The sequence below is a fragment of the Colossoma macropomum genome, unplaced genomic scaffold (genome assembly GCF_904425465.1).
Source record: "Colossoma macropomum unplaced genomic scaffold, Colossoma_macropomum, whole genome shotgun sequence".
NCBI lineage: Eukaryota > Metazoa > Chordata > Actinopteri > Characiformes > Serrasalmidae > Colossoma > Colossoma macropomum.
The window spans coordinates 23296302-23316674 of NW_023494790.1; the positions used below are offsets into that span (position 1 = coordinate 23296302).

Below are 20373 nucleotides of genomic sequence, written 5' to 3' on the forward strand. Positions count from 1 at the left end.
TTAGCAAAGCTCAATAATAACAATATGCTGGACGGTACATAAGCCAGTGAAATAATATTTACCTTTTAGATGAATATTTTTTTAAATTGCAAAACTGTTGTACTGAATTTATAATGGCGAGATACAAGTGAGATACTGAGATAAGAATATTTTGGAGCATTCTGTCGAATAGAAAAGATCCAAAATTACTGGAATACAATCTTGCTACATTTACATACATGTTTTATGTCCTTCTTATACAAAGTTAACCCCTCAAAGATACCTTTTTTCCCACAAAAGGGACAATCAGTGTGTAGACATACACAGCAGAGTAGCAACCCACATGCATTTTGTTTAAGACTGATATTGAATAAAGATCACATAGTCTTGTTGCCTTCTCTCAATAATTCATTTAAAAGACCAGGCAGGCAGAGAGGGAACAGAAATAAGTGTTGATAGTGATGTGGATGCAATTGTGATATAAAAAGAAGACAGAAAGAGAGCCTGAGGCACAGCAGCGCCTGTAAACCCCACATACACTCAGAATCGTCTTTCCCAGGCAATCAATAACCAGGAGAAACAGTGGCGTCAGAAGATGGGCCTTTGATTAGGAGTATCAGGATACTGCCTAGGGAGCCCATTTTTATGTTCAGCACAAATGCAAATTTGGCATCAAACCCATGGCACATACTCTAAAGCTGAACCTCACAGAAGCATTCCTGCACTACATATCACATTAACATATTTCAAGGCTTTATTTGTGGATTTCTTTTTTAAAAAGATACTTACATCATCTGGGGCAGACTAGCCACTCTGAATCATAGCCAACCGCAATGGTCAGCAGTTCTGATCTACTGTGGAGAGCCTTGATGTAGGGCAACTTACACACACTGTATATTTTATAAGGACTCTGAATCCATAAAGGCATATATTAAGCTGCCGCAATTTCATTTAAGTGCTTTGCTGAAGGGCACTAAAGTGATGTCCACACCTGGGCTGAATGCCAGCATCTCTCAGATCAGCCAGAGAAAGCCAGTACAAACCAGACCAAAAAACAGTTAACACAGTGCTATGACCATTGTGAAATAAACAGCCACATATCTTTCTAAATTTTCCAGGACAGTGAAAATCAAATCACACTCACTGTAAGAATTCCATGTCTACTTGACCAAGCAGGGCTTACTGGCTACTTTATTAAAGTTCAAATATCACAAATACCATATTTTCCAGTTCCAGTTACCACGACCACTCCACACCACAAGTAAATTTACAAATAATGTTTCACTATGTTTCACTGCCATTAACTGCAGGTCTAGAAGCTCCAGACTCCATGTTTGAAGAGGTAGCTTCATCTTACAGATGAAAAACCTTTACATTGTAGTTTAGTCGTCTAATAAACAATTAGATAATAATACATCTTTTGTTACCACAGCTGTACAATAAACTTTTTTAGATTTGAAAATATATGAAACAACTACTTATATTTATTACAAATTAAAGCTTCACACTACCGCTTTTGTATACAAGCCCAGCAGAAGACACATTATTCCATCTATATCCCTCCATCTCCTCTTATTAAAAGGCTTTATTTATTGCGGTATGCAATATGCAACAGATAATGCTGACATTACTGTAATGAACAGTAAAGAGAACATCATAAACTCAGATTTGTTAGCTATAATTGGCTTAATACTTCACACATACAGGGTGAGTTTTGCAGCCTCACAAATGTCTAGCCTGTTTGTGGCATATCGTTGTGGGTTAAGAAGCAGACATTTATTGAGAGCATTTTGGACAATAACTGAAGGGGAATTCCATCAATTTTTCAACATTTTTGCATAATGATGAGTGAGATGTAAATAAAGCCATTCAGGGTGGTTTGATGTGAAATGCACTGCACTAGAGAAACTTACTTTATCAGAATTGCTCACAGTTGGGGTGATACGAACCAGATGTCTAAAGCGTTTCATGCCTCTGAAAGCTACATCACAAAGTTATTACATGAAACAGTTAGGAATATATTGCCTGATCTCTGAGACACTGTTTTATGCTAGTTTTGAGAAAGTTTTGGCCTAAAACGCGTTTTTATCTATTAAATCTATTCATGGTGGAGAGGTACATACAGGTAGTAAACCAAAACTTTTTCTTTTCAGATTTACCATTATTTTAACATGATCAGCATATACATACATATTACAAAATGACAGAAACAATTAGGTTTACTGGTGGTTTTGGATAGTCAATACAATTGCTACATTCATGCGGCAGAAACCACGATCCCTGGTTTATCACCACCACTGTAAAGAAATTTGTCTACTGTTAAAGTTTTCACATCAAACCACCCTGAAAGACTTTGTTTACATCTCAATTATTTATTTATACAAAAATGTTGACCATTGGTGGTTTTCCCCTTTAAGAGTCTAACTTGGTTATGTTGTCAAAGTCGTGTTCAGAAATGCTGCATTTATGCATCTACATACAGAACATATAACTTTTTAGGCTGTCAAAGCTAAAGGCAATGCACAGGTTAGTCTTAAACAGATTTTTCCCCACAGAAAACAAGGGGCACCTGACTTGTCCCATCAATGGCATACAGTAAAATACAGGGTAATATCAATAAAACAACTCTGCCCTGGCTTCTCAGTCATACCATTAGCCACCCTCACTAAAACCCTCTGTCCAAAATTCTCTGTCTGATCCTGCAGGAAATCTTCGTACAGAAATCAAATGGTGGGCTACAAATATAGTTGACCTTGTTCACATCCAATACGAAAATGACGGAGTGTCCTGGGATTTTTTCTGTCCATAGCAACAGTCTGTGTGGATGACCACAAACCATCAAGTCATCAAAAATTTCCAAGTCAGCACACAGTGCACCCCACTGACCAAACACCATTTCACTACTAAAGCAAATTTCTCACAGAGTTCTTTTTGGTCACCATGGTAACACACTGCCTGCATCTTACCCCCCTTGAAGCTTGACAGGCGGCCATGGAGAGGAATGACTAGCTCCCTCCCAAACTACCCCACCCCCCACCTCTCACACCTACACCAACAAACTAACATAGCCTGCTTTCGTCCCGCCTTAGAGAGAAGATATAAGCAGCACACACAAAAAAAAACAAACAAACCTAACAGATGTACACAAGCTACAGGCCAAAAACGACGGAACTGGATGGAACTGGTTGTGTTGGATGTCTGGTATCTATTATTATTGTCCCTCACATGATGTGGGCACTTCAGTGGAAACAGTAGCTGCAGTTCGCGACAATGCTGTTGGACGGAACTCTGTATGATCTATCTGTATGACTGAGATAGCCGAAAGGCAACAACCACGTCCATTATACAGCATAGCCATCTTATCATAACCCAGAAAAATTATTGCATACAAGGACACAGCCTACTGCTGGCTCTAGTGCTCCTTTTTAGCCTTCTGTGTTTACTGTTTAGAAAATATTGTTGGCAACTAGTTTAGTCTACAGTAGCCTGCAGCACTCATGAGGTAAAACTGTCCAATCATCCACTCAAAAGCAAAGTCTTTCTGAGACAGAATTAGCTCTTCACACAACGCACCTAACTAGCCATCATGTGCCACAAAGAAAAAAAACTATAGCCACTTTCTGCACCAATGGTGATGCAGCAATGTGAAAAAGCATGAAATCACATTCTAGCTTTAAAATCACATTCTAGCATTTCAAACAACCATCAGGACTACTATCCTCTCAGTAACCCTCAGCTGAACAGCTCAACCCATTAACTTCAACAAAAGCTTGTGCACGCCAAATTGAGGTCTAGAGAAATAAATGGTACATTATTTTAACCGCATGTAAATTTCTGTCCATGCAAAAATACCAAATACAATAAACAAGTCAAACAAAGCAGATGCACTCAACAGAAGGCTATAATTTAGTGCTCATTATTAAATATCTGTATCTGCAAAAAACTCAGAGCTTCAGAAACCACACTGTATTGTAATGATAAGTTGCAGATGAGGTTGGTCAGCTTAATGTTAATCATGCCAAACTTCTTGATCATGAGTTATTCTGCTCAGCCACTACTGCAACTTCACAGTGTTATACAGTCTGCAGGCAAGCATAAGAGCTTCAGCTGCATTTAACTGTGCTACTGCAGGGTTTATGCATCTGCACATGCTTAGATGGCCATAAATCTAATTCTTTCATATGCAAACAAAAACACTACTACACACAAAAACACTTCACATTAGCATGCACAGCAGGGCTTAACAACCCTGTTCCTGGAGGGTCAGAGTCCAGGAGTTCGGTGATTTCTCTCCTCAAACTATTAGCTGTCAGGTTTAGTAGGCATGTACAAGCAGAGAAATAACCAACCTGCGCTGACTACCCCAAATGTACAGAATCATGGCATTCATAAAAGTAGTCTTAAAAAGCAGCAGCAGCAGCAACACAGAGGGGCTCTACAGTACTCATACATTATTTTGCGCTGCTACGCAACAGAACATTTAACTTAAAACTTTTTATCAAAGTCTTTAATCACACCATGAAACAGCTGAGAGACAAAGACTGGGTGTGGAGAAAGACCAGTCTTACTCAGCCATATAACAGCTTTTGTCTGACTAAGGCAAAAACAACCACCGCTGGACAGTAGCATGTTTATTCATGAAAGCAATGCATCAGCTTCTTTGTGAGTGCGATGGACTGTCAAATAGACTATGAGAGAGGAGCTTGTGCTGTGCTTCACTTCCCTGTTCATAGGCCATTGCTTTGTTTTTGTTTTAGAATATCAGGATCTGTGCAATAATAAGTATTAATAAGTATTAAGTATTAAGTAAGCAGCAGGTTGGAATTCTGGGCCTTCAATCTCCCGACCGTAGCGAGATTCACAGCCGTCTTGTTTCTATCTTGACACTAGAAGAAACGTATATTTTCTCAGATCCCAACTCTATTGCTCAACCATGTTAACCCTCAAATTAGGCCAGGACAGTGACAGAGGCCCTGAGGAACCCAATTCCCATCATAGGTTTCCATCACATGTCTGAAATCATAATCACCAGAGCTAATTCTTGCTAGAGCTTACATTTAGAAATATCATGTTAAGCCTAATGACATCAAACATAATTCATTACATTTAATACTTTCTCATGACAGCACCCAGGCAACCATCAGACAATAGCAGGGGTTGTGGAGAAATGCAACTATGCTAACCGCTGAGAAGATGTATATTTCTGTATGTCTCTGCTAGTTTCATTCCTCTTCAAGTCTAAGGCTGCCGGTAGATGTTTATATAGAGGTTCCGATGTGTGCACTAAAAAGGTAACTGAAAAAACTGTAAAAGAAAGTTAGGATTAGGATTTTTTCCAAAGTCATTTTGGACCCTTTCTATTGATCTATTCATTAGGAAATTTTTACACAATGTAACCAGCAACTGGTGCTCTCTCTACAATACTGTAATGTAAGGACGGACGGACGGATGGACGGATAAGAAAAAAAAAAAAGCAGACACAACATTTTGTTCTGACAGCTGTGATATACTACTCAATCCATCCTTAGAGCTCACTACACTGGAGAAGAGAAGCAGTTTCAGGGTGCATTTACTGAACCAAAACCAATAACACAGGCTAATCCGTCCCCTGCACCTGGCAGTCTTCAAAGGACCAATGAAGTCATGCTGTAATAACACCAACCACATAGACACATCACTGCAGTTACATTAGCCTCTAATTATAGCTGGTGTCTACCTGGTTACAATACAACTGCATTTTATTTTCTGTCACGTTACACCTTCCAAATCTGGAAGGCCAAATGTTACACACCAATACTTCTAGCATCAAACACAAGACAAATATGATATTACTTAGTATAAACTATGTACACACTACATTCAACTAAAGCCCTATTTGAGCTGGATTAGTTTTACTAAAAGAGGTCTGGTAATGTAATTTGTAAGGGATCTGACCTGCCGATTCGTAGGGGATGAAGCACCTGTGTAATTTCCTGAAATTACCTCAAACAGCCCACATCAAAAAGTCATAGCCCAGAAAAAAAAGAATACCCAGTTAATACCAGATACAATAGCATTACGCAAGTAAAGTGGACTCATTTAGTTTAACAGGTGCTGCCCAACAGGACAGAAAGTGTGCTGCCCTGTGAGAGCCATTTTTCAGATATTTACTTTTCATTCTCCTTTTAATCAGTGCACCATCAAAGATATTTAGATTACAGCAGTCTAGCTTTCAATTTAGGATAAACTAACTCTGCTCCATTTTTCCAATCAGCCTCATCTTCCAGCCGATATCTATTACAAGGATTTATAATTACATTACAGAGAGGTTGATTTGACCAGCTCAGAGTTTGACAAACTACAGAAGGTAATTCACTCTGAAATTATTACTTAGCTGACTTGTAAAAACTACAGACATAGCAGATTCATACCGGATTAACATCACAGAGCTCATGGGTAATCACTCAAATTACAGTATATGCCCATGTAAAACAAATGCAGCTTGAATAGACTGAGACCACAACAGGTTTACCCAGCGGCATTATTCTTGTGATAACTCCGCCTTCTACAGTTCTGACTTTGCCTTGAGTGTCCCAGACATTACCTCAGAAATGAGGCCTAGATATCAAACATGCATCATGAATTGCTATACACTGGATGTTGTTAATAGGCTCCCTGTTCTTTTTCATTCTTTTTCAGAGCTTTAATGATACATGCAGTTGTTCAGTGCTGTATACGTACTGACAACACCCATGATATTTTTACATAATTTTTCCCTTATAATGATAACGTATAGTCACATGAAAGTTCGGTTTTTACGTGCATTTAAGCCCTATTTGGTATAAGAAAATATGGTTCATTTGTATGTAGTATAAGTAGTAACTGTTAACTTTTGTTTTTTAACAGTGTCGTAAAATTCAGCAAGTTTCTTCATTACCAGAGGATAACAATGATGGCAGCACAGGAATGACATTCAGTAAAACAAAGCATTGTTTAGCATGCTGACCCAGGTCCCATGCTCAACATATTCTTCCTACGTACTGTGAGCAAACATGCATCCTTCACAAACAAAAAAATGTAATTACTGCATAATTTCACTGATTCAACCCCAACTGCTCCCATTAATTAACCACAGTCACGGGGAACTTAATCTGCACAACATGAGAATAAGACACTGGCAAGGTAAGACACTAATGTATAATTATGAACAACACTGAAACAAGAAAAACTGAAACAAGCAACTTCTAAACAGCTGTAGTGACCCTGCATGCTTATGCACACACTTGCATGTGGCCTCAAAGAAAACAAAGACTGATAAAAAAATTTCAGCAGGTCAGAACAAGTGCTGCCAAAGCAAAAATTGAAGATATTATGGTCAAAGTTCACATCAGGTTAACTGCTTCTCCAAAACACACGAAACAAGACAAGCCACAATTCACTAACATTTACTCAGAGGATCCAGAGACCCTGCACATGCACTGATAAGAGAAAGGCCAACGAACAGTAGCTTTGGATCAACAAACAGAGCAATCGAGTCAAATTGAGTGCCCTCAGACATACACACACTTATCAAAACACAAAATATGCAGCTTGTGACCTTAACAACTCAGTGAAGACAGCGGTTAGTACACAGAAAACGTGCATATATGGAAACTCTATGGAAATAAAAAATAATCAAGCTACAAGACTTTCCTGGAAGTTTCATGACTGAAAGTCTATCTCAGACAGCCCTTTGGGGTAAAGGTGAGGATTGCCGTGAACACTTACTTCACTTTTGTATCATAACCTTTGGTCCAATTAGCCAGATGGATTAAAGGATCAGGATGAGCCTCTGTAACCCATTAGCACCAAAAAGAGCTCCCAGTGTCTTCCAGTAATCCTCAGTGACCCACGAGCTCATTGAGAAAGTGACAGAAGAGCCGAGTGCTCCTCAGACCCAAGGAGAGCAGGATGATGGTGAAGCAGATGCTGGAGGACAGTACAGAAGCCAGCAGTGCTCGCAGTAAAGCAATACTACAGCTGCTCTCAATGCTGTCTCTCAAAGTGTATGAAACCAACCACCCTCGTCCCCCCCCCACCCAGTCAGTGGAAACCCTCCGTTAGTCTCCTCCCTGCTCCTCTGACAAAACAACCCATATCAGCACACTCAGCACCACCTTGTGGTACCTCTAGATACCCCTTATATATATATTTTCACCATTTCATTCACACACACACACACACACACACACACACACACACACATACATACATACACACACACACATATATATATATATATATATATATATATATATATATATATATATATATATATATATATATATATATATATGCGTCCTGTTTTTTCCTTTCCCTTTAGACTTCATTAAGATCCATCTCTCTGTCTTCCGATCTACAGAGTGAGGGAGGACTGGGCAAGGCAAATGAGACAATGAGAAAGGAAGGAAAAGAGGCAATATCAACATCAGAGAGATGGAGCTGCTGAAAGACATTGTATAAAGTTTTATCCCTTCTGTTTCAGGTCTGTTTGACTCTATTTTCTATTAAATACAGAACAAATAAGCCTCTCCCTCACGGACGTATTTGTGTTCAGTCTGACGTACTGCATCCTCTCATCCACTGTTCTTTCTCTGTGCATGGAAACTTACTCAGAGAAATGCAAACAATCTGCTGACTTGTTGCTTGTACGCTACGCCTCTGCTGTAAATCAAGAGAATCTTTTTTTATTTATCGAGTACAAGACGTACGAGGAAAGCAACAAAAGTTCCAATATAAATATAGAAAAGTATTAAAGCTGTGTATAGTTATAAAGTGCATATGTGCAACTGCTTATTAAATACATACTGTACACTGCAACATGTGCATTACAGCAGACATTGCAATCACACGTCACTAAAAATAATAATAATGATAAAAAAGGGAATAACATTAAAGAAGAAGAATAAGCTCAAAGAATACATATGCCTATAAACAAAATGCAGACTTATTTCATAACTGGAAAATGTCTGTCCTTCTTTATACTATATGAATACATTAGTTACTCCAAGTTATTTTATAAACTCTATAAAACTTCATATCAATCATCAATCATATCGGTATCAGTAGATATTTGCTTAAATAAAAATATCAGCCTCAGATGCTTACATCTGAACAGCTGCAAAGGCCCAACAGGAGTGAGTTGTAGCATTACAGAATTTAAAGACCTTATTCAGGGTGCCACCCAGTAAGTCCCGGCTGACCTGGATTTCCAGGGTAAGGAGGGTACTGGACGAAAAGAGGATTGATTCCCTCCACCTTTTCCTTAACATCTGCCTTTCTGTCTGTCTATGGTAAAACCACACTGAGGACAGAAACCAGGCAAAGGAGCGCCTTTTGACTACAATAAAGTTTGGAAGAATAAAAAAAAGCTGAGTAGTCACTGAGGGTGTAACAATTTCAATAAAGCACTGAAAAATTGGAACAATTCGAGTCCAGTATATCTTTTGTTAAAACCACACAACACTGAAACACACTGCAGTTGTTAATAAAGCATCAGATAATGTAGATGTGGTATGTATTACATATTTTAACTGCAATTTAGTTACATGCTGATATCTAAATTCTGGAGAGAGGGGGCTACGTACGATTTAACTGAGGAAGTTCAAGTTTTTTGTATTGTTTATAGCTGATTTGCATCGTTTTAGAAGCTCACTGTTCTGAACAAGAACATGCTACTTCACAATCCGAACCAGAAAATACGTCAGGCTGAAGACCGGCAGCACATGTTCATTTTACACTGTACACGTCAATAATGCAAGAACATTATTCATTTCAACTAATAATCTACTTAGAGGGTCTTTAAAAGAAATGAAATAAAACCAATCAAATAACATATGCCTTCCCTCCATCTTTCACCCAAAGATTCTCTACACTTTTTTCATAAGGGGACACCATTATTCTGGATGAAGTGTCAAAATTACCAAAGGTTTTTACGCCCAACACATCAAACCCTGGGAAGCCACATTATTGATGATTCACAAGACGTTACTTAACTCATCAAAAGACTGATAATTAGATTATTAGCTGATGGTCCTTTAACAGAACACTCCATATACTTTACAATCTATAAAAATAAAAACACAACCACAGTAAGCCAATCACACTATTACATGCTGGATATGTTTAAATGATCTGGCATCTTTTTCACTATCATGTCTTCACAGAAAATGGGAAGAATTTAACGTTATGTCTCTCAAAACACCAAAATACTACTCTTAGCAAATAAAATCAACAGATATGTAGACAAACACCCATTCAGACATGCTGGATTTGCTCTTTTTTATTCATCAAGGCTTGTGGATAGCAAATAAGTCAATAGCTTAACTGTTGACCATTTTAGAAGAGAACGTCCTGTTTTGTGCGATATTACACTGAGAGGCTCTGTCTCTAAACCCTCAGAGCCATGATCAGAAAAGGGGGATGGGAGAGTCAGAGAAAGAACCAAAAGCACAAGCAAGTTTGTGGATTGTGAGAACAGCAAATTGAGAGAGCATCATCCATCCAAGGCATCTATTCCATGCAGCCAGTAGACATAAAATAAAAGAAAGAATTCTAATTTAGCAAACAGATGCCATCCTTAATACAGTCTTTTATTAGACTATATATTGCTCCTAAACAGTCCTCTCTTCCTCTGCACCATGGCAACCATTTCAATAGACTGGATTAAAACCACACAGACATGTATGTAGGCTCTGCAATATAAAGGCTGAGTAATATGGCTTTACAAAACCCGTGGGGGTACGTGGGGGGCTTTAAAAAAACAAATAAAATTGTTGCCAACTAACCATATACTTTGTACGGAAGTGCAAAGGAGAGGGAAAAAAAAAATAACACCCATCCATGTTTTTTCCCCTTCTTCTCTGTTTCTGGCAGCTGTAGCTCAGTATCTTGAAATAATCACTTATTTTCTCAAAATGTTGACTTAGCATCTCAAAATAGTGACTTACTTTCTTGAAATTTGACTTAGGTTTCCCAAAAAATGACAAAATTTTAATAAAGCCAGTCATTATTCTGGGATAGTCAAGATAAGTCGTGAGAAAATCAGTCATTATTTCAAGACAGGAAGTCAACATACTGCTGTTGGAAACATATGGGGAAAAAACATTTAAAGTCAAATGTGTTGTGTTTTTTTTTTTGTCCTCTACTTGGTGAGAATGGGCTTCCGTATATTTTGCGTCAAAAGCAAACAAAAGAATGGAAGTATAAAAGTGGGCGGTGAGCTGAATTAAAAGATCTACAGCTCAGATCCACAGAGGTCAGTGGAAGGTTAGTCTGTTAGCTAGTCAGATCAACAAGCTTAGCTAGCGAACCCACTCTTACTGTGAAAACAGGCCCACAACGCGACAACGTGTGCGGGCTTTTACTGCAGTCTTAAGTCGAAGCTAAACCTCACGGGCCTTTATTATGTGTTTAACTATATGATTAATGACAACTGTCAACCAACAACGATACACACTCTGGGGTGACCATGCTCGTCACTGTCTAGCCGGTTTAGGCACATTTACATCAGAAAGAAAGGAAGGAAGCATGGGGGAACAGTGACCTGTTGCGTTTTGGCTTCTGCGACCTGACGGACCTCAGACGGGCGGAGGAGACCGAACTCTGCAAATCTAAGACAATCGAAAATAATCGCACCCAAAAGCAGAGCAGTAAAGAAAACTGAACTTGACACCACTCACTCACTCACTCACTCACTCACCGACTCCATCTTCTGATTTCAGCACCATTGTTGACAGCGCTCTGGATGAACAGCCGAGCAAACCTGCAGTGTTGACCGCGTAAAAGCTCTTCAAACTCTCAGAGACTCCTGGAGTTTATACTCCACACTCTTTCCTCACTGGACACATTTCAAACGGCAAGAAGAAAATCGCTTCAGAACAACACTTCTAAACAGTTTCGGGCTCCGCAGTACGCTGATATACGGGCGCTGCCATGCCATGCCTTGCGGGAGGGGGAGGAGCTTCACCGCTAGCTAATTTAGAGCAGCCAATCACACCCTGCGGTTAAACGTCTCCTTCGAGCACATGCGCAGTAAGCAGCAACGCCACAGAGGCACCACTGTTCAAAAGCTTGGGAGCAGTATTTTCAGTAGGAACCAAACTAGTATTATAGCCTCTAAACTATCTGGAACCATGACAAGCTCTTACTGTATGACTACAGGTATATTTAAAGGATTTATGATGAAGCTGATATGACTAATTCCAGACAAGCCTGTCTTTTTTTGTCAGTTATTTCAGCATATAACGGTTAAGATGTATGTTTATCATTATTATTTGATTTATAAACTGATTATATCATTGTAATCTAGTCCTGAGGAACCAACAGGTAAGCCTTAGCTTTTCAAATATGATTCATCAGGAACGTATTCGGCAGTGAGGTGGTTAAAAATACATCATATTGTAAAATCTGAAAGTACTAAAGAAGTCCACAAATAGTTGGTTTATGTGGGGCGCTGCCATGATGTAGACAAAATCACAGTACAAGAACAGCTGGAAAATAAACAAACCAGCACTTAAAAGAAAGTCTTATGACCAGAAATTACCGGTTTGAGTTGGAATTGACCATAAATAAAAAGACTGAGCTTTTCATGACAGAACTTTTCCAAAAGAGGACATTTGTAAAGACAGAGAGGACTCTCATTCCCTCAGGATATGATGGAAGATGAAAACATTGCCCTTCAGCTACTGCTAGAAATGGGCTCTTGTTTCCTTTTAAGTAGCATGGCCTCTGGATCTAAACCATGACTAATACCTGATTATGTCCTAAATAGGCTAAAACAGCACAACTAGAATAAATTCTCTGTGACTTAATTACATCTGTAGGATCAATAAGAATCAATAAACACCACTAGATAAAGTTAACACAGCACATGTTTCAGATGTGGGCAAAAAGATACTTGACTGCATTTAGAGTTACAATTGGTAAAATCTTCTGCATGCTGTCATCTCAAATCCTCATTACTGACATTAAAAATGTTCATCTGCCTTTCACATTGTGTGAACACTTCATGATGAATGAGCTAAAAGAAATACCCTGAACGAAATCTGAGTAAAATCTGAGATAAATGAAACATGAGTGAAACTAAGTTAACAAATCCTCTATAACAAAATCATGTAACTTGACTAGGGTGCCCAAACTTTTGCATACAACTGTATGTAATCATTATAGTTAAAAACAACATCAGTAATGCTGCTGTGTGCACTGTCAGCATATGGGTTATCTGTTGTAGTTATTCCTCTTGAGCATTTGGTTAACATACACTGCCAGCCAAAAGTTTGGGTACTCACAGAAAAGCTTTCCTTATTTTTTTTTACTATTTTCCACATTTTTGGGTAATAGTTAAAACAGGAAAACTTTAAAATAACACATACAGAATCATTCAGAGACCAAAACATGTTAAACAGATCAAACCATCTTGTATTATAGATTCTTTTAGAAATATTAGTCCCCATTGCCTTGATGGAGCTTTACTCTTGATCATTGTCTGAAGCAGCTTCCTGAGGAGCCACCAGAGATGATTTCCAACAGGACTGAAGGTACACACAGGCTTGTTGTTGCTGAAAACCACTCATTAGAGGGCATTTAAAAAATTACATAGAATAGTGCAAAAGTCTTCTGAGAATATTATAAATTTATTTATCTCTACACTCAAAAAAAAAACCACTAACATCAGAATAAATACAGATAAACACAAACAATACACTGCGATTTTATCTGTGTCAGTGTGTTGGCTAAACCATTGTCAAAGCCCAGTATTTGCAGGCACTGTCCAATACCTGCTCCAGCTAATGAATCCTTCATTAAATGAAATCAGTTGAGCAGCTGATGGAATTGAACAAATCCATGCAATAACTGAAGAGCACCTGGAGTTCTTATAACTGTATTTGTTTAACCAAGAAACTTAAAAATAAAAATGAATACAACAAAAATATCTGGTTTCATTTTGCTGCATTTATGTTTATTTGTAATAATTTGTAATTATTAATACCCTGTATATAAGAACCTATAAACACATTCATAACGTTATAATGCATTAATAAAGCATCACAAACATGGCTTTAATATAAAAATGCATTACACTTAATAGCCATGCTAATTAAACATTATGAATTATTAGTGTAATGCATTTTAAGTAGTGTTCATAACATTTTATATGCCATGGCATTAATAAACTGGGACTGGGGCAAGCTAGGACTGACTTCTTTGGCACTGAAAATATAACATGTTAATAACTCATAATAACTTATAATAACAATAACTTATAATACATTATGTTAACAAGTCATAATGCATTATAAACATGGCTATAAAGTGTAATTCATTTTTATAAATATTTATAGCCATATGTATAATACCTTATGAAAGCATTTTAACATGTTATTAAAGTGTTCATAGATGCTCATAGATATGATATTCATAGAAAGTGTTACCCAAGTTTCATTTGCAAGTTTAAACACTGTTGGTCAAATTACATGTTTTATTGATTTCTGCACATTTTAGTGCACAATTTAAATGTATTTCTTTTAAAATATTAAAAAATAAAATATAAAAAATTTACTTTTTCCCCCAATACATTAAATTCAGCAAATAAACAACAGTTGTGCATTAAAATGTGCAGAAGTGACTTCTCTTAGAAAATCACACTTAGAAAATCAACAAAATGTAATCTGATTAGGGGTTCCCAAACTTTTGCATATGAATGCAAGCCAGTAGATCAGAATGTCTTTATCATCATGAAATTACATTTTGACTGGTTGTGTACAATAAATTGCAGGTGTTCATAAATGCACAAAAGCAAATACTGTAACCAGGTAGCAGCAGAAGGAACACCATACTGGAGCACTGATATGCACTGACCTCCAGTGGACAAACTTGGGATTACATATTTAACCTATCATATTTTCTTTCTTGGACTACTTATTATGTCTAATTACTAGTACTAAGAAGTGAGATTGCAAAGAGTTAAATACGTCTAAATGTCAGAAGTGCTGTATGCAGGCTAATAATCAGAGAGAGGAAATTGTGCTTTCTTTGCAACTGCCTGAGTTAGATCTTGTTGTCATGGCAATAAGTGTTTCTATGTTCTTTGCTTAAACTAGAATTTTAATTAAGGTGGACAGAGTTTGTGCGCTGACCAAAACACAATCACATGAACACACCCACACACACACACACACACATACAGCACACACATACACACCCACACATGCACAAACACACACAACACACATTGTATAAATGAGTAATATTATTTGAACCATACAGTCCTCAGAAACCTCCCAACACACACACACACACACACACACACACACACACACACACACACACACACACACACACACACACTCTTATGCACAGACCACACAACCATACAGACTTAATGAACAAACAGACTGAATAACAAACAAAACCAATAACCAACAAAACTAAAATAACTACAGGCACCAACAGAAATGTCATGAGTATATCAAACAGCTTTGTTACCATGGAGCTCGCTGGAGCTCTGAATTATCCTCAATCTGAAGCTGTCTTCTAAATAAAAAAGCTTATTTATGTACCCTGCAAATGTAACATAATTTTCCTTCATTATGCTACCCATGTTAGGATTACAGGAAATGGATTCAGACCACATATTTCTATCATTTACAACAACATGACATTACATTTCAATCCCAAAATGAAAGTGAAATTCACGTAGCAAGAACACAAGTCTAAAATCAGACAGAAGATGAGATTATATAGTGAAAGAAAACTCAGCACTACTTTTGAAGAGTCTTTGTACTTTAACTTTCTATAATTACACAAAGCGCTCTCTAAGAGAAGTCGATTTCATGGCCTTTGTATAAAGAACAGCAACAGGACAGCTAAGGAAGCAGAGCACTGCTCCTCATTGAAATAAAATGGGTTGATCAATGAAATTACTGTCCAAGCAATTTTAATAGACTCTCTTCTGCCACTCACTTATTGAAGCACTTTGTCTGAACACTGTATAAGAGTTTGTATGTGTTCACCTATCTGTTTGTCTGTTCGTCTGTGGTTCTCTCGCATAGTCAGATGTGTGTGTGAGAACAACAGGCCACCCTTTACTAAAACACACAGTTACATACATGTGCACGCACACATTTGCCACATGCACACAGATACACACAGCTATAAAAATTCTCTGTATAATAGATATAAGATAGCTTTTGATATTATACTAATAAACCACAGGGCAGCACTGTAGGTGGTGGAAGAGGGTCTTTAAATACAGGTATATCCTAACTCATCATAGCATTTGTGTAATTAGCATAAGGTGTCAAACAAGTCAAAGTTTCAATAATTTACATTTTTAGGCATGAAGCCCCTGATGGATGGCTAAAAGTGACAATTCAAGTCATGGAAAACATTGCTGGGAAAAAGAGTGACGCTTTGCATTCATGACACTGTGTTTCCTATTTTATTCATAACAATTTAAATATTTTCTCTTTGGATATATTCTTAAGATTGGACAAATTGGACAAATTATAATTGAGTGACCATCAATATACCCTGGGGGGCCTATAAGTGGGAAACACTGATACTTGCCTACTTCACCCTACCTCAACCTAGCTCAACCTTAAAGTGATAATTCAAATTTCCTCCTAATAATTAATAATTAATAAATAATAGAAAAGAATAATCTTGAGGGGAGGATTTGCAGTGAAATCTGCTGCACAAAAAGGGTACCCCCCCCCTCTAAAACCCACCCCCAGATTTCTTTAGTTCAAACTCAAAGTACAATCAATAAACACAAGTAAAACAAGCTGCGAGCAAAATGCTAGATTACTTAACTACTTGACATGGTTTAAGGCAAGTGTCTGCTGATCTAGGTTTAGGTATGGAATTTGCACAATGCTAATTGGTGAGGTGTTAGCCTGGTAGCTCCCGTGCAAAACTAAAAGATTCCAACAAACATGTCTTGATTGACTGACTGCATTTGGTGTGAGGGGAAAATTTTGTACATTTCATTATTAAGCAAACTATCACTTTAATACTCCATGATTCCTAGAGAAAATAAGCTAGAGCACAGCCTCTCATGAGCAGAGAAAAAGTGTCATAATGGGCTACTATCTCCTTAAACCTTATACAGTGTTTACCCTGGAACACTGCAGACGCCTCAGAGGGTGCTAAAAGACTTAACTACAGCGCATCAAACTAGAATGGAAACACTAATGTCGTCTCTCTTCCCCCACTTCAGTTTCAGCAACATAAGCACCTGAGTGAAAACACAATCCTTCCCTCAGGCCCAGAGAGCTGAATTTGGATTCAAAACCAGCAGGGACAAAAACAACAGCGTTCATCCAGAGAAAATGGGCCAAAAGCATCAAGCAAAAACCAAAATAACAAAATAACTGACCACCTGGGAAAATCTGATCTTGCACTATCCAATTTTCTGAGCAATTTTTCTGGTCACCTCATAGCTTTTAACAGCCCCTCTTCCTCTCAACAGCAACTGCTCCATTTAACTGCGCATGAGGGCCTCTGGTGCTGAGTGTGTAGAAGGCAGAGATGCTGCAAACTTCACATGTTTACTTCAGAGCGGTGGCATTAATAATGGATCTGTCGTAATTAAGGAAAGCAGTCAATAATTAATACTCATCAGGGTGACTTTCTGGAGGAGTGACTAAGGAGGGAGAGGTAAGGACCTTCTTAAAGTCACTCCCATTCACACTCCTGCAGGGCCTGTGCCTGTTAGTGTTTGTATGTTGCAACAAATTGGATAATAAATTGACATAAATCCAGTGTTTTTTCCCTCGTGGGTAGAGGTGGCACTGATTTGAAATCAGGTATAAGTGTCGGGCCAAGAACAGTGGAAAATACTGGATTGGATATTACAGAGAAAACCAAGATGAATCTGATCTGGTCCTATAACTGATATATCCTGAAACAGCACATTGTGTGATGTCACGTATTACTTTAGTATTTTTCCTGTAGAGCAGTAGAATGTTTCAGCATGATTTTTTAAACCTTTTTTACATGCTTATCTTATGTGAAACTAGGGCTGTCAATCAATTAAAATAATTATTAACTGTGTTAATTTATGTAGTCATGATTAATCACATTTGCCTTATTTGCCCAAATTAAACCCTAAAAAGATTTTTTCCCATTTAAAAGCAGTGCATTTTGTCTGTAGCTATATGAGTTGACAAAATGAGCTGCATCAGAATGTATTTCACCACTGTCAGACAAAAAGCCACCATCTCCACCATGGTAACTTTTTAGAAAAGGAAAAACATCCTTAGATTTCAATGCAAGTTAATGTAAAAAGATTATTATTTCCAAGCAATTCTGGACTATTAATATCGTTACAGTCATCAGGAAACTTTCACAAAAAAAATGTAATGAGCAACTGGCATTTTCAAACTGTGTTAAAAAAAATGAAAACAGCAACCAAATTATTACTTTCAAATAATTTTACCATATTTTATCTTGAGTTCACAAGAACATGAACGCAAGTGAACATAAAACCGGAAAACAGTTCCGATTTTCACCACTGACGTTCATTGAGAGCAACAGTGGCTAGACATTCCAACTCCTCCGCGATTGTAGCCGTACCACAGTCTTACACCTTGCTTCAACAGGAAATGTAGCTTTCCACTTTGCTGTTGCTTTTGTTTGTTTGCGGCTTATTGATTTATTCATAGGTCTCCCATGAGAATTGTCCAGCATAGTCTACTAAAACTGATACTGCCAGCATCAGTGGTGTGTTTAGCTTGTAAATGGAATTTCAGGCTAAATTCACAGTATTGCAGTAACTGGAAGTAAATGGTTTTATCAAGAGAGCCATCACACACACATAACACACTAATTTTGACACCACTAAGTGAAACGCTTTAATTAAAAATGTGTCATTAGTTTAGAAGTTTTTAAAGAAATATTTACGGACAAGTATCATTATAAGCTGATACTCATGGTTTTGATATTGGTTTCTGTCTCAAAAAAGCAAATGCTTCATCGCTACTTGTGATTGATCGTCTTACTTTGTACTTTGTACATAGCATTATTCAGCCTATTGATAAACATTTTTGTCACTAATTTTCAAAACATAGAACAAGCATGTTAAATATAATGATATTTTCAGGTAATGGAACAAGCATAAAATATAATGGTATGCATTTTTGATGCACAGTATGTGGAAAAAATATTTTGGATGTGCTTGTGGTGACAGTAAGGTATGACAAAAGCTACAGTATGGAAATCCTCCAATAAGCATACCAAGAAAAGAATAAAAAGTGACACCAGGTCCATTCTGGATGGTTCTGGAAACCCTTCACAGCTTTCTGTATTACTGTGTGTGTGTGTCTGTGTGTGTGTATGTGTGTGTGTGTGTGTTTGATTCTGTGTATGTGGGGACAGACTAAGCCAACCCTGACACACTGAGTTTTCTGTTTCAGTTCTCTGTGGCAAAACAGATGTGGGTCTTAATCAGAAGCTCCAGCAGCACTATCTGAATACATTTAAATATCAATGTCACCCTGTTCACTATCAGGACTGCAGGAGTCATACCACTCTTTTATACCCACGTCTTTTCTGTCCTGATTATAGTGCTGAAAATGAGGCTTCATTTAAAAATTCACTCCCTGTTATTTTTAGAGATGAACAGAGGATTTGGAGGGAGAATCCAGTGGAATCTACAATGAATAAACATCACACCTGACAGTTTAGTTAAAATCCACTACACAATATAGTTACAGTACTTAAGCCAGAGTAACGTCTAAATGCAGCACGTCTTCCTTTACTGCATACAGAGATGAAAAGAGCATTGATGCATAGTAAACATTCATATTGTGACTGTCGTAATAAAACCTTGTACCTTTAAGGAACAAAACGTTCTAAACTTTGTAATGTACACTAACAAAAGATTTTTCCAAGTAATATTTGCTGATTTCAATTGGTCCATTCATCATAAACTTGTCACGCAGTGTAAAGTTGGTGTTTTCAAATGATCTAAAAATAAATTAATTAATTAATTAAAAAAAAAAACAGAAAAATAGTTTTGACAGCACAATATTCACTATATGGCCAAAAGTATGTGGACACCTGACCACACCTATATGAGTATGCTACAGCATCCTATTCCAAAACTATGATCATTAATATGGGGTTGGACCCCCTTGTGGCTAAAATGGCCTCCACACTTCTGGGAAGGCTTTCCACAAGATTTCGGAGTCTATCTGTGGGAAGCTGTTCCTATTCAGTCAAAAGAGCTTTTGTGAGGTCAGACACTGATGTTGGACGAGAAGGCCTGGCTAACAAATGACATTCCAATTCATCCCAAAGGTGTTCAGTGGGGTTGAGGTCACTATTATCTCTTCTCCACCAAACTTTACTGTCAGCACTATGCAATCCGGT

At 37.7% G+C, this 20373-nt stretch overlaps 1 protein-coding gene across 4 annotated transcripts in view; it reads right to left on the reverse strand.

Annotated features, from left to right (window-relative positions):
- The window catches only part of cyth1b (cytohesin 1b), a 72473-nt gene that overhangs the window by 21050 nt on the left and 31050 nt on the right, over positions 1–20373 (reverse strand). The window contains exon 1 of one of the 4 annotated variants that reach the window (XM_036572615.1): positions 11699–11955. The exons of 2 other annotated variants lie outside the window; for them this stretch is intronic. In XM_036572615.1, coding sequence (XP_036428508.1) covers positions 11699–11726 — 28 coding nt within the window. In that variant the 5' untranslated portion in view covers positions 11727–11955. Of the gene's footprint in view, positions 1–7725; positions 8007–11698; positions 11956–20373 lie in introns of those variants that run through there. One more of the 4 variants, XM_036572617.1, reaches the window with a different exon arrangement.